This window comes from Gossypium arboreum, chromosome 12 (assembly GCF_025698485.1).
Source record: "Gossypium arboreum isolate Shixiya-1 chromosome 12, ASM2569848v2, whole genome shotgun sequence".
In the NCBI taxonomy this organism is placed as follows: Eukaryota; Viridiplantae; Streptophyta; class Magnoliopsida; order Malvales; family Malvaceae; genus Gossypium; species Gossypium arboreum.
In genome coordinates, this window is record NC_069081.1 from 13,684,817 (window position 1) to 13,700,600 (window position 15,784).

General features: G+C 32.3%; 1 protein-coding gene across 1 annotated transcript; it reads left to right on the forward strand.

Annotated features, from left to right (window-relative positions):
• The first annotated feature begins 2,245 nt into the window (after window positions 1–2,245).
• On the forward strand, window positions 2,246–4,104 carry LOC108478184 (uncharacterized). The gene is made up of 2 exons (XM_017780609.2): window positions 2,246–2,833; window positions 3,633–4,104. The coding sequence occupies exons 1-2, from the start codon at window positions 2,530–2,532 to the stop codon at window positions 3,845–3,847; spliced, it is 519 nt and encodes a 172-aa protein (XP_017636098.1). The 5' UTR covers window positions 2,246–2,529; the 3' UTR covers window positions 3,848–4,104.
• The last annotated feature ends 11,680 nt before the right edge of the window (window positions 4,105–15,784 follow it).

Genomic DNA, 15,784 nt, shown 5'->3' on the forward strand with positions numbered 1-15,784 from the left:
GTATGCCAAAATAACAAGTTGCCAATTCAACAATTATGTATGCCAAAAGTAGTCACTTATCCATTCTTTTAACCTATTCAAAATGCACCAAAAGCATACCAAAATGTAGCATTTTCCTAACTTTAACCAATATGCCCTAAGGCACCTCAATCACATTCAAACACCAAGTGAAACCTCTCACTTCATTTAAACATTTAATACCAAATATTCATTCCATCTAATACCAATCATACATCAACATTCATTGCATTCCCTATATTCATCAATTAAGCACTTAACCATTCACAAACATAAACATTTATCAAAGCTTATAACATACCAAATAGCCTTGTTATAAGTTTACACATTTGTGCATTTCATACCAATTCCATTGAAATTAGTCATCATTCAAAATAACTCAACCATTTAGCAAGACTTAAAAACATACTATATCATGATCAAACTCAAGCATTTGACACACATATCATTATCATTATCATCCAAGATGACATTATACATATTAAGTCTATATACATGTCGAAAAATTGATTCTTGGACTACAAAAGGTATATAGAGATAGAAGTTGCATAGTGTGCGCTTCTAGTTGATCCGATCCTCACGCTCCGCAAAATATATGTACAAGGTAGGAAACATAATAAGCATTATATATGCTTAGTAAGCTCATAGGTGTTAAAACCGTAAACTTACCTCATATTAGAATTAACATATCAAAATAAAAAGTTTAACTAAGTTTCCTGTCACAATATACCACAACCGAAAGGTGAGCATTTAATATACAACCATATAAATCATTCATTCATTCGTATAAATCAACTAAATACCATTTCATCAGACTATCAAACAAATGTACCATTTTATTCAATTCAAGCATAAGTGTTATTATAACCATGTGAACACATTCATTCCAATCACTATACAAAATCAAAAAATGCATTTTCCTTTAAACAGTCAACCGAATGAACTAAATGAATAGATATGAATATGTGGGTAACTAAACCACACTAGTAGGCACCATAATGTGTAAATCAATAGGAACCGAAGTGCAGTACAGTAGGTACTGTAGTACAAATCAGAAGGCACTGTAGTACAAAATAGTAGGCACCATAGTGCAAATTAGTAGGCACCGAAGTGCAGAGCAGTAGGCACCGTAGTGCAAATCAGTAGGCATCGAATTGCAAATCCCGTACACATGCATGACTAACCCTATTGGCTTGCCAATTGTATCCTATCTTATTGTTCATCCGGGCACAATTTACACATCTATACAATTCAATATAGTTCCAATGTTTCTCACATTCATACCAATTTGCATATAAATCACAGTACAATCAATACACATAAAATATTCATTACAACCACAAATAGCACAGTTATATATAAAAGTTTATCCTATGAACTTACCAGGTACAAACAACAATAATAGAACTGTCAGGGACTAATTTACAATTTTTTCTTTTCCTCGATTATCTACCAATTACTTCAAATCTTAATATGCAAGGAAAAAAATTAACCGAATTCTCCAAGCTCCCTTCAATGAGGTTTTAGTGTTGGAAAAAAAGGAAAATGAAGATGGTGATGGTGATGTTTTTCTTCCTTATTTTATGTTTTATTACTTTTTAATCTTTTATTTTAACTTATATTTTAACATATAAATTAATAAAATTGATGCACTAACGGTGCATAATAACTAAAAAGGATATTTTGCGACTTAAATTCTTAACCATTTATTTTTAATCCTTTTAATTAATATAAATCAATTTACTTTTACCATTTTTACAATTTAATTTCTTTATTCTAATTAATCATTTCATTGACAAAATTATCATATTGAAATTTAATATATCTCTATAATAAATTAGTAAATATTAATAAATAATATTTACCTACTTGAATCTCAAAAATGAGGTTTTAAACTACCATTTTCGATACTACTAAAAAGCAATTGTTATATTGTCAATTTAAATAAAACAAGTGATTTAATCGCTTTAATAAAAATTTACAGTGGGCACTATCAAATGTCACTCAACTCACTCAACACATTTTGACTGAACAAAAATATTATAAATACATTTTTATATTAATATTTATATATTCTTACAATTAATTTAAATTTAAATATAATTTTATTATTTAAATTAAATTCAAGCAAAAACCAAATCTTAGACAAAAACCTCTATACAAATTCCAACCAAAGGCCAAACTTTCTGGCAATATATAGGTCTAACGAGAGACTATACTCATCTAAAAGGGACAGTCTATCATTTAGAGGGAAACGGCACCGTTTTGACGGTGCTTTTAAACCTAAAAAGAGCCTTACATTTACAATTACAAACATCTGCTTTCCTCCTCAAAACTCCGCCGTCTCATTATCCTCTTGTTGTAAAACGGCCGCTGCGAAATCCGCCGCTGGTGACAACCTTTTCTCCTTCCTCTTTCTTTACCCCGATTGTTCTTTTTTATTCTTTCCCTGCGCTTTGTGGGAAAAAGAAAAAAGCAAAGCAAAAAAGAATCGAGGAAGAATTTAAGACAATGGCACAGCAAGCAGTGCAGAAGAACACGTTGTACGTGGGAGGACTAGCAGAGGAAGTGAATGAAACAATCCTCCATGCAGCTTTCATCCCCTTTGGAGACATAAAGGACGTCAAGACTCCATTAGATCAGGCCACTCAAAAGCACCGCTCCTTTGGCTTCGTTACCTTCTTGGAGAAAGAGGATGCTGCTGCTGCCATGGACAACATGGATGGGGCTGAGCTCTATGGTCGAGTCCTCACTGTCAACTACGCCCTCCCTGAGCGGATCAAGGGTGGTGAGCAGGGCTGGGCTGCTCAACCCAGTATGTCCTCTAATCCCCTTACCTTTCCTTTCTTTTGTCTCAATGTATTTCTCTTTATCTGTGATTCGAAAGGTGCTTAATTCTATCGGGTAGTCGGATTCAGTTTCAAGCTCTACCTCTGGTTTTAGTTTGGTTTCGGTAAAGGGGTTACATAGAGATATGTTAAATACCCTTTAGGCAAAAACAGTTAGGATTATGTTTTGGCAACTTCTGGTCCAACTAAAGAATTTGTTGGGTTGATTTGAATGTGTATTTCTTTTGATCCCTGAATATGCAGCAATTTGAACTTGTGGGTGCGTAGAAAAAAAATGGAATAAATGGGGTTTGGGTTGACTCAAAAGAGATCAAGAGAGGCATACTGAAACGAAATAGCTTTTCATAGTAGCATTAAGTTTGTCTTTGTTTCTTCATGGGTTTATTTGAATCTACATTCCTAGCCTTAAAAGATGGGAATTTTGACACTTTCTTTTTGGTACCATGCTCGTTTCTACCCTTAAATTGGACGTCTTCCTTGTTATTGCAATAGCAATAGTGCCAATTGAACTAAGATTGTAATTTTGTATTAGTTTCTTATACTGTATTTGTGGCCTCCGGGATAACCCTTCCAAGGAATTTTTTTGACGCTCATCCTATCGAGTCTGGGGAATGTTTGGGCTATGATTAGAGATTTGTAACTGTGATGCAATATACTCAATTCTTTTCCTTTTATCGTAAATGTTTGCTTTTAGGCTTTTCATTGTAGAACATATTCTTGGTCGCTTGCTCCTGAGATTAACAACCCATTTTGTACAAACTGCAGTTTGGGCTGATGCTGACACATGGTTTGAGCGGCAGCAACAAGAAGAAGAAATGCAGCGTATTCAGGCAGAGAACCAAGCAGCAATGCGTGCTGCAGAGGAGTTGCATAGGAAGAAAATGGCAGAGGAACGACAAGGGGAGAAAGAGGATGAAACAGAGATGAAGGATGATCCAATGGCAAGGGCTGAAGCTGAAGTTTCGAAACAGAATAACTAGTTTCTTTGTTATTAAATTCAGCAATCAAATACTAAAAATACATTAAGGTTGTCTTTTATGCTAACCAACCTTTTGCCTTGTGCAATCTACAAATTCCAAGGCTGGCCTAGCTACCCAAAAAGGTTTATAACGGAAGTTGACTCGGGAATGCTTTGTGGTTAAAGTGGCTTATTACTTAGAATTTCTTCGAACTAATTGCATCTTGTACTCTGTTAATACGACTATGGATTTCAAAGGTGTGCTGTAATTGCATCAAATACAGTTCCAAGTCATTTCTTTATTATTCCTAATGCTTTCAGAGTACAAAAATCCAGGAGAGTGGAGAATCAAAACTCTCTTTTTCATTTCGTGATTTCACCCCTAAATTGTCTTTTGAGATAGTTGTAATTAAATTATCTGACTAGTACCTATACTGTAGGTTTACCAGCAAATTAGTGAGTATTTTAGTTCCATGTACATTTAATTAGAAAAAAAGAAAGAAAGAAAGTTCTAAATGAAGATAATATTGATAATGTCTCTGGATTTTATTTGTATCAATGTTTTAAAATTTTAAAAATGAATTTACTTGTTTCGATAAATGTATTAAAGAAATTTAAAATTTGTTAGTAATTTCAAGATTAGCCTAGTTTCTGTTTTTTATTTTCAAATTTTATGGAAGAGTTGATTTTTCAATTTTTTTATAATTTTATTTAATTTAATACAAATTGTTTTACTATAAGATAAAAATTTAAATTTCTTATTTAATTTTAATATATTTTTTAAGATTTTATTTTTTTATAAAATTTTACAAATATAATGATATTTATACTGTATATTTTTATATTATTTATTTTTAATATATTTATTTTTAAATTTATAAAATGAGTTAGTATTTGGTACACTGGCAATTTATTGTTTTTATTCCACAAATAACTTTTAAAAATTACACGTATCTCTTTTTTAAAATATTTTATTATTCTCTTATAAAACACTGATCAACCTATTGACCCTGCTTGTGGTAGCAGTGTACCAAACTTTTCTCTTGTAAAATTTCTATAATTTATTTATTTATCCAAACAAAACAATTACAATTTAGAAAATTTATTCAATATAAATATCATTAAAAACATAACCTCGGGTTGCTAAATTTTTATTTTTAATAATTCAATATATATACTTTTTAAAATATAAAATTATAAGTTAAATAACATAACTCACTTAAAACTTAAACTTAACTTTTAAAATTTTGAAAACTAAACTGTGATATTGTAACAAAGATAAATATTTTATGGTTGAAAATTTTAAGGAATTATGTGATTTATATAGTTAAAAGGTTTTTAGTTGCAAAAATAAAAAATTTATAATAATATTTATATAAAGTCATTTAATATTTTATAATAATTAATATTAACTTAAAAGGAAGATTTTAAAAATATTTTTAACAATTTGTTGCTCATTTATTTTATGAATTTAATTTAGTAAATGTTGCAAAAAAAAAATGTACTTATTACTAAAGTCATGTGTACCATTCTATCAGAAAAATCGTTTCAATTTTTATATGTTTTTATTTTGTATTTAAAGCAATTTATGTTGTTATAATAGATAAAATAAAATTTGTAACATCTATAAGAAATTAAAAAAAAGATAAATAAAAAAATTTTAACTCCGCCTCATCCCATATCCACTTTTAAAAATATTATTTTGTTTTAGAATCAAAGCTCAATTCCTATACACCCAACCATTATAGTGTTGAATGCAAATCTTCTATCCCTATCTATAGTGTTTTAAAAAGATTATATATACTCATTATAGTGTTGAATGCAAATCTTCCATCCCTATCTATGCCCCTTTTATAAAATCATGCCACGTGTGACTTTAGTTAAAGTCATAATTTTTTTCAATTATGCAATGCAATGATTAAAATTAATAATATTTAATTTCTAAAAAATTAATAAAAATTGAAATGAGAAATTAGAATAGTAAATATTAAATTAAAATTCATCTTATTTTTAATTTGTATTATTAAAATTTGAAAATCCCTTTTTTAAAGAATAATCCAACACTTCTTGTATCATTAAATTAAGTAAAATTTTTATTGACCTTTTTACTTTGAGAAACAATTATTAAATCAAACATGTTATTTTTAAGATTATATATTTATTTTGTATATATAAATTTCATAATAAATATAAATGTTTTATAATTAAAAGAGTTGGATTTAAAATTGTTAAGAGGGCTGGCACCTTCAAAAGAAGTATTCGAAAGTGTTATCCGTCATATAGTTAATCGATCCCTCAACAATCAAATATATTCTCCTTTTAACGGAGGGTTTTATTATTGTAGTTGAAGATTTTAGGAAACAGTTATGATTTTGTTGACCTTGTTTTTAGGCACTTTGTTAGTAGTTAATTATTTGTTCATATTTTATAGCTATAATAGTGGATTAATGGTTGCTATTTTTTTTTTATATATATAAAGCTATGTTAATCAATAAAGTAGGATGTGACAGTTTACTAGAAATTTCTTCAAATTATTCTCTCTAATCATTTTCTTTATAAACTTTGTTATTAGCCTTCTATCTATAACAATGGTATTAGAGTTAGGTTAAGTTGTGAGCAATGTGTTAAAGTTGTATTGGGTAGTTGTTTGAGAATTCCAATGGCATCAACATCAATAGCTTTCGAATATTTTGTTCAACCTGCAATTCCTCGCTTTGATGGTCATTATGACCATTAGAGCATCTTGATGGAGAATTTCCTTAGGTCCAAGGATTATTGGCAAGTTGTTGAGTTTGGTGTGCAGGAACCAACAACGAGAGTCAACGATAGAAAAAGCTGAAATGGAGTTTTTAAAGTTGAAAGATCTCAAGGCCAAGAACTACTTGTTTCAAACCATTGATCGAGCAAACCTCGAAGACAATTCGTTGTAAAGATACCTCCAAGCATATTTGGGATGTTATGAAGAAGAAGTATCAAGGGAATGCAAAGGCCGAACGTGTGTTGCTCCAAGCACTTCAAATTGAATTTGAGAATTTGCATATGAAACCGGGTGAATCTATTGCTGATTACATAGGAAGAACAATGAAATTTGTTGATTGCAATATTGTAACTTTCTATATTAACGCTCAAAATTTCCTATTTAGTCACATGGCACTGTACCCAGCTTCAAGGCATAACGCGTATGTTACATGTGCTTTGTGCAAGGTGGACTCAAGTTGGTCCTGGCTTTCAATCGAACGGCCTTCTTTGCTATCCTTAAACCACAAATCACGTCAAGTGTGGGCTTGAGAAACTCAAACCAAAAACACAAAAAAAAATGATTTACTTATTTTCAGTAAGAAAGTAAGTTTTCTTTATAATTCGATAAAACTCGTAATTCCCAGAAAATAGAATTTATTCTTAGTAAATAAATTTCCACTACTTTTGGTAGAATAATAATGTATGAGCATCATGTGAAGTATATTTTTATGTCAACCATTGCTCCTTATTTATAGAGGGAAGTACAAGAGTTCTAGTTGAATAATTCTTTGATAAATAACATTATTTAAATAGAAAATTAAGTCTCACTTTAAGTGTGTGAGAGTCGAGGTAGGGGGTGGCACACCCTTGTATTTTTACTAGGGTTGCTGCCCCTCATGTTACATGAGAGATAGGTTAGGTCCTCTCATGTATTGGGTCCAATTATATGTGCTTCTTAGACTTTTAACCCAACACTTTATAATTTAATCTAATCTAATATTTATTTTCTATTTCTTAAAATAAATATTATTTAATCAAATTAAAATTCTTAATTAAATAAAATTTTCAACCCAATTTTAATTCCATTAAAGTTATAACAACTTTACCATAATAGAATCTATGAGGAAATATGTTTAATTTTCTTATTCAATAATTTCATAATGATTGATTAATTTAATTTCATTTTGAACTTCAATTATTTTATTATAATTAATAAAATAATAATTCAAGAACCTTAAATTAATCCTTAAGTTATTTTTGTACTTAGCAAAAAAAAAAAAAAGCATCCACTGCAGACAGTGATACATGCGATTTATTTCCCTCACTTTATTGTTTCCATTTATTTCTATCTATTGATTCTACATGCAATTCATTTCTGGCTATTTCGAGTTAGCGGAGGGATCAATTGGACATATATAATTAAGGCTCAAATAATTTATAATTAAGTTTCGACTTTTCACTTATTAATTATAAACTTATTTAGTTATAAAGTCATTATTGAGTTCTCTCTTATTAATAACATTATGAAAGCGACTTAATAAGTGATTGTCCAATGACCTTCTTATAAGTGTGTTATCCTCATAGGATATCCTTAATCTCTTTAGGATAAATACATTCTCCCAACATTATCATATTTTATCTCACAGTATCCATTAAATCTTCCTTCATGAAAAGTTAATTATAAAGACAAATGATCGGTGGTCACGTTTATTTTTCATCTATCATGAAATGCCAATGAAAGGATACCATTTACCCTTATGTTGGGTCATGAATTTCACTATTGTGGAATGATGCTAGATACGGTACAAGTCATATACCCAACGTACTAGATTTTGGTTCCTTATCTATTTGAACTCAGGCTTTCATTTACATTAAAGTATATGAGTCATGCATACAGAGTCCATCATCCACTCAAGATTAAGGTATGTCACACTCTGAATAACACAAGTGAATAAATCCATAAATAAATCTATGATCTATTCTACTTGGGCCCTGCCCGATGTACTGTCAGTTTAGTCAATCACGTTTATGTCTCTATCTTCTGGGAGTCATATACTCCAATACCCAATACAAGTTATCTCCCTAATTGGACTTGATAGACGACATATTAGTCTTTCAATCGATTTACTCGTTTGTGATTAAACTAAGGACATGTTTAGATTATCTACTAATATAAGATGTTTTTTTTGTATTACAATCCAACCACATAATACTACTTAGTATTACTTAAACATTAGACAATCAATGAGAAAATATTTGCTTTCATTTAGCTTTGTGTGAAAAAATCATTGAGAACAATATACAAAGGATATTAATGTAATTAATGGATACTTAATCAAACCAATTTGTTCAAAAAATACAAGTACACAAAGAAGAAAATACTACATTAAGGGCACTAAATCCAATGGGAACCCCTGTCTAACCCAGTTGTATCAGCACAAATGGGTACTTGTACCAATACAAATACTTTTTACTATTCATTTCTAGCTATTGACTTACTTGTACCAATACATCTGACCCATTGTACCAAAACAAGTTTGTCAAGACCTAAAAATGACCCTTAAAGTTACTGGTTTTTAATGTAAAACACCAATTCATTTCCAAAGCTTTTGGGACTTTAAATGCATATCTCAACATCATACATCCCTATTTAAACACATTCAAATACATGGATAATATCATGGTCACAACATTTCGAAATTCAAACATTAAGTTCACTTACTTGGCATGCAAGCAACACTTGAAACATGGCATAAACATTGCAACAAGGTCATACATACCATCATATTCATATAAATACATATTGCACATCTTCTTACATATATAATCACGCTTAAATTTACAAGTTCCTTGTATTTCAAATGCCAAAACATCAAAAGAGACTCTAAAGCTAAGTCTTGACACTAGGTATATACCAACTTAAAACACAACATACAAAAGGCTATACAAACTTTCCTAAGTCGAGATGTAAGTAATGGATGTTGTCAACCTTCTTGAATCATTGAGACCTATTTGATACGTGCACACTAAAATAAACAAATTCGCACGTTAAGCAAAGAAGCTTAGTGGTGCTAACATAATTTAAAAACAATGCATAATCAAATCAAGTACGTACATTAGTTATTAAATCATCTATATACATGCTTATAATATCTATTATTGTCTCATGATTCATTTCATTAGTGTCTTCATATGATTCATCATTCGGCTTAAGTTCCATATGCCATCTTATCAAATACCTTCAAAGTTTTACATTATCATATTTAGTATCTACATATTTAATCAAATCATGTAATAAAATCAATACTATCTCAATATCATTTATATACATATGACATCATAATATCATTATTTTTGTCTCAATTTCACCAAATAAGTACTTTAACTTGTCTTATATCAACATCGACCCCTTAGGTTAGTAATATCCAATTCGCATGATCTTTCAGATGTTATTGTTCAATATATTAACGTTTATAATCAATTAATCATATTAAGCAACTATAGAGGTCACAATCATGATTGTGGCTGTGGATGTAGCTTTGATGTGGTCGATGACGTACTAGTAACCGAGATCATGGTGATCATAATGGTAGTACTTCTAACCACAAAAAAAAATCAAGGAAGGGTTTAAAATACCAAAGGATATAGAGTTCCTTAGGAAAATTTCACGATCAAATTAAAGAAATCCTTATATAGATTAAAATAATTAGGACATATGTGGTATAATGTCTTAATGAATATTTGTTGAAAGAATGTTATAAAAATGATTCAATTTGTCTATGTGTTTTTATAAAAAGGTTTGGATCAAATTCTGTGATGATTGTTGTTTATGTTGACAATTTAAATATCATTGGAACTCTCAAAGAGCTTCAAAATATGGTAAATTATTTAAAGAAAGAATTTGAGATGAAAGATCTTGGAAAAACATAGTTCTTTTTAGGCTTGTAGATCAAAAAACTAAAGGATGAAATTCATGTCCATTATTCTTTTTTCTTTTTTTTTTATAAAAACAACCCGAAGGTCAATCTCATTTTATTGCTTCACGACTAATAACATTGTGGATTCCCAACGGATAATCCATTTAAAATGTAACAAATCACATCTGTTTTTAATAGCTAGCTTAAAAGTAAATCAGCAACTTCATTACTTCTACAGTCAACCCAATTAAAATAGACCGACTCAAAATTCCTAAGGACCATACACTCTTTTTTAACACATCGACCCAAAATAGTAATGTCATTTTCACACTTTTTGACTGTGTTAGTTAAGGTTGCATTGTCAGACTCCATTATTAGCTTGGATATTTTCATAGTTTCAGCCTGCTTCAAACCTATAGACAAGGCTTCCAATTCCGCCCAAATTACATCGAGAGTCTTATAAGCAAAGCCATAACAGCCACCCAAAACAAAACCATCAACATCTCTCACAATTACCCCGTAACCAACACACCCATCTAAGATCACAGCATCAACAATAACCTTAACAAAATCATTCGGGGGCTTCTTCCATCCTTTACACACTAAAGTAGGGGGAATCATAGGGGGATCGTTGAAAATTCTGAACTCATTGCTAAGAGCCTGCACCCTCTCTCACACCACCATAGCAGGATTCTCATTGCCCTGGAACACCATCTTATTCCTGTTGTTCCAACAATTCCAGAGGAGAGTAAAAAAATCAGCTGCAACCTTTGAGTTGAGCTTGCGAAGGGTATTTTCCAGCCAGTCTATGCAGCGGTCATAGCTACCATCAAGAAATATGTTATTTAAACCCCCAATAATAAGAATTTCACGGACCTTGGGGCATTCTTTGCACTGTTTTTACATCTCAGGTAGGTTATGGAAAAATTCTTATGAATGCAATCGATGTTGTCATAGGTTAGTAAAATGTCATGGCCAATTCTCCAGCTGAAAACTTTAATCTTAGGAAGTATTTTGAGCTTCTAAATAATTCTCCAAGGGAGTCTGTGAGGGCCATAACTGATTCTCTTGAGGGATAACCAGGTGTAGGCTGACTTCGATATATAGAACCCATGGGGGATTTGTATCCATGTTATATTGTCTTTTATACCATTATGAGGAATGGGTAAATTGAAAATACACTCCCCCATAATTTTGCCATAAAGTTTAATGACCTTTTCCCTTTTCCATCGCTTATTATGTTGGTCCCACAAATCATTAACTCTTCTTTCATCGTTGGTTAGTATAGACCTATCAAGAGAGTTCCTATTAAGCCCCTCGATGCCTCATTGGTCCCACAAAATATTTATCATACTGCCATCTCTGACTTGCCGCTTTAGCAATGCTCATCTAGGTAAACGACGACTTATTGCAGCGTTTGGGCCTGAAAACATCTCCCTAGTGCTCAAGACTTTAAAACATAACGTATCTTTGAAATTAACGAGCCTCCATACTTTTCTTCCTAAGAGGGCTAAATTAAACAAGTGCATATCCCGAAAGCCCATGCCTTTCATCCCTTTTGGATAGCATAAAAGATTCCAGGCCATCATAGCCCAACCGCGAGTCTTCTCGTTACTCGTTTACCACATTCGGCTTATTTTCGAATGAAGCTCCTCAATGGTTCCTTTTGGGGTAAGAAAAATAGAGAAAGCATATGTAGGTATAGATTGAAGAATGGCTTTAAGGAACACCTTTTTCCCACCATAGGACAGCGACCGTTTTAACCAACTATTAACCTTACAAGTGCACCGATTAATAATGTTAGTAAAAGAAATTGATTTTTTTCTATTAATGGGTAAAGGTAAACCTAAGTAGCTGTTAAGAGTCTCTACCATACGCATTTCGAGCATAGAACTAAAATTTCGTCTTTGATGCAAAAGAGTTTTCGGGTTAAACATGATCATAGACTTATCATTGTTAATCTTTTGTCCCGATATACTTGTAAACCTTTTTAAAATATTAATGATCTCCTCAACATCCTTTCTTTTATTACAAATGAAAATGTGTGAGTTATCAACAAAAAAAGGTGATTAATATGTAGCCCATTAATACTAGCCCGAATTTCTTTTAACATATTTTCATTCTAAGCTCGGTTAAGCAATTTAAAAAAGGCTTCCATGTAGAATAAAGAAAGATAGAGAGAGAAGGTCTCCTTGTATGAGGCCTGCTAGATTTGCATTTTAAGACATATCGAACCAAACGAATACAGCTCATAACTTTTTTTCACCCAAGCCTCCGCGTAACATATTTTTATCATAACCGCTTCAATGAATTTCCACTCAACCCGATCATATGCTTTGCTCATGTAGAGTTTGATTACAAATACCTTGTTTGGACCATTCTTAGTACTTTGAAGGTAATAGACTAGCTCATGGGAGATCAATATGTTGTCGTAGATCATTCATCAGGGTACAAAGGCTCTCTAATTTTGGCTAATACTCTTCGGAAGAGTATCTTTCAACCTGTTAGCAAGAATTTTAGCAATAATTTTGTATACCACCCTGCATAGACTAATCGGCCGGAAATAGTCATATCAATAGGATTTTTTATTTTAGGAATAAGAACAATAATCGATCTCATTGAGGCTGTCTACATTTTTATCCCCTCTTAAAATCTCATGGCACAATTTTAAAATATCAACTCCCACCACGTCCTAATGCTCATTGTAGAAATTACCTGACAAACCATCAATGCACGGGGCTTTCCTCAGGTCTATTTGGTTGAAAGCTCTCTTAATTTCCTCATCTTTGAACTCTTCCAGCAACTTCTCATTCATCTTCCCTGAAATGCAATTTTCAATAAAATCAACATTTAGATCATCATTTGTTTGTAAAGTTGACCTAAATAAATTTTGAAAATACTTCCTGGCCGCCGTACATATATCTTTGGTGTTGTTCTTCCAATACCCATGAATATCTTTTAGCCTCTCAATATTATTATTTTTTCCTTCTATTGGAAGCTCTTACATGAAAAAACTGGTGTTCCTAACGCCCTCTTTCAACCAATTTACTCTTGATCTCTGAGCCCAATATTTCTCTTCTTTGTCCATCAAATTCCCAAGCTTTTTCCTCATGGATTTGAGCCTGTTACCATTATAAAGCCTTCTAAGATTATCAATGACACTATTTATCTTGGATTTAAGCTTACCAATCTGGCTGCTCATCTCTTTGTATTTCTTATACTGCCAAACTTTAAGGTCCTGACCCACCTTTTCTATTCTATCCATAATATCTTTTGTGTCATCATACCAAACATTTTTAATAATATTTTTAGCTTCATTTTCTTTCGCCCAGTAAGAATCATACTTAAACATAACCCTAGGATCTCTCAGCCCAACTTTCGGCTTACGGCCTTCGGCATCCAGCAAATTAATGTCATGGTCTGAATTCGACTAACGAATCACCTTAGTCTCAATGAAAGGGAATTTGGTAACTTCATTGGCCAAAATCATGAAGCGGTCGAGTCTTTCTTTAACAATAGTCATGCATTCCCTATTATTGACCCAAGTGAACCACCCATTGTCAGTCTTCAAATCAACCAAAGATAACTCATCCACAATCTCATCAAAGTCAACCATCAAGGCTTTCGGCTTCCTCCTGCCGCCCTCCTTTTTTGAGTTGTTAAAGATTGCATTAAAATCCCCCCTATAATCCATATTTCCTTCACATGTCTCCCCACCCTCTTCAACAATTCCCAGGAACTTTTTCTATTATTTAGATCAGCATTCCCATAAAAACCAGTGAACCTAATGGCGTTGTCATTGTCAAAGTGGATCAGGGAGTCAATACGGTTCCTAAAGTAGTTCGTGATTTCAACTCTTATGCCTTATTTCCAAAGCATCGTTAAACCCCCGCTTTTGCTAACCGCATTAACTGCTACAGCTATGAAACAACTTATTAGAATGAACTTTAGTTTCGTATAAAAAGATAACATCTGGATTGTTAGCAACAAGGAGTTGCTTCAAGTCGCGAACTGTCGCAGAGTTCCCAATCCCATAATAGTTCCAACCAAAGATTTTCATTGACGGGGTTGATCTCCAGCCGCCGCCTTACACGGTGAGATATTATCCAATAACTTTTGCCTCACTATTTTAGATGGGCTTTCCTCCGTAAGGTCTCCATTCAAGCTTCTTTGCCTCTTTCTTTTACTTTTGAATCAACCCAGCCATCACTCACTGACTTATGAGCTTTTTTATCCATGGGTGAGTTGGATGTCAAGTCCTAATCTCTCATTTTTCTTTTGCCTTTTTGCAATATTTTCTCACTTTCATCCTTTGTGTCCATCTTGCTTTCATCATTTGCCTCATTTGGAAATCCATTATTGCCACTATCTCGATCCCATTTCTCCATATGCTTCTGTCTTGGTTTTGAGCTACTGTATTTACTTTTAGCTAAATCCCATATTGTAAGTTCAAGTTGTTAGAATCGATGGTTTCCTCTTTGTTTGGACATTTTCCTGTTGTATGTCCGATGAGTCCGCACACATAACAGAATGCCAATAATTGTTCATATTTTAGAGCACAGATAACTTCAACCCCATCTATTCCCACCCACCTCACAACTCTTCGCAGTGGACATAACACATTGATTTTTATTTTTAACCTCAAGAATTCGGTCTAACCCCCGTTCCTATCTTTCCAGTCGATCGCGACTAGTTCTCCTATAACATTTTCGATATCTAGAGTAGTTTGGCGATTCATATATTTCGAAGGAATATTGTAAATACGCAGCTAAAAAGGAGAAAGGTTAAAAGCATAAGTATTAATTTTTTTTACCCTTTATGAATGGCATCATGGCGAAAAGGCAGTTATCAAACAGACATGGCATAAGGTTGAGGATTTTGTTTCTATTTTCCAGGCATCCAAATTTGGCTAGTGTTGCTCCTTCATTAAGGGCTACAAAATGTACAGCTTATTTAGTAAACCATAACGATCTTAGAACCCTGTACATCGCCTCTCTATTAGGTTTTTCTATCGCCATTATTTTGCCCACCGCCCATGCTTCAAAACCTTGAAGATTGTTTTCGGTGTTGGTGCTTATAACTCTAGTCGACTCTTTTTTCGAGAATTTCAATCTTTCTAACATTACGTTGATTTCTTCATCCATTTTGATCTTTGACTCCACAAAGATTCCCTTTCCCCGGGTGCACCAAAAAGGATGAAGCCAATGATTCCATCCTTTAGAAGAGAGTAGACTCCTAGGAACACAAAAAATAATTCAAGAAAGCTCTGTACAACAACAAACAAATAAAACCCAGCTGCGAAA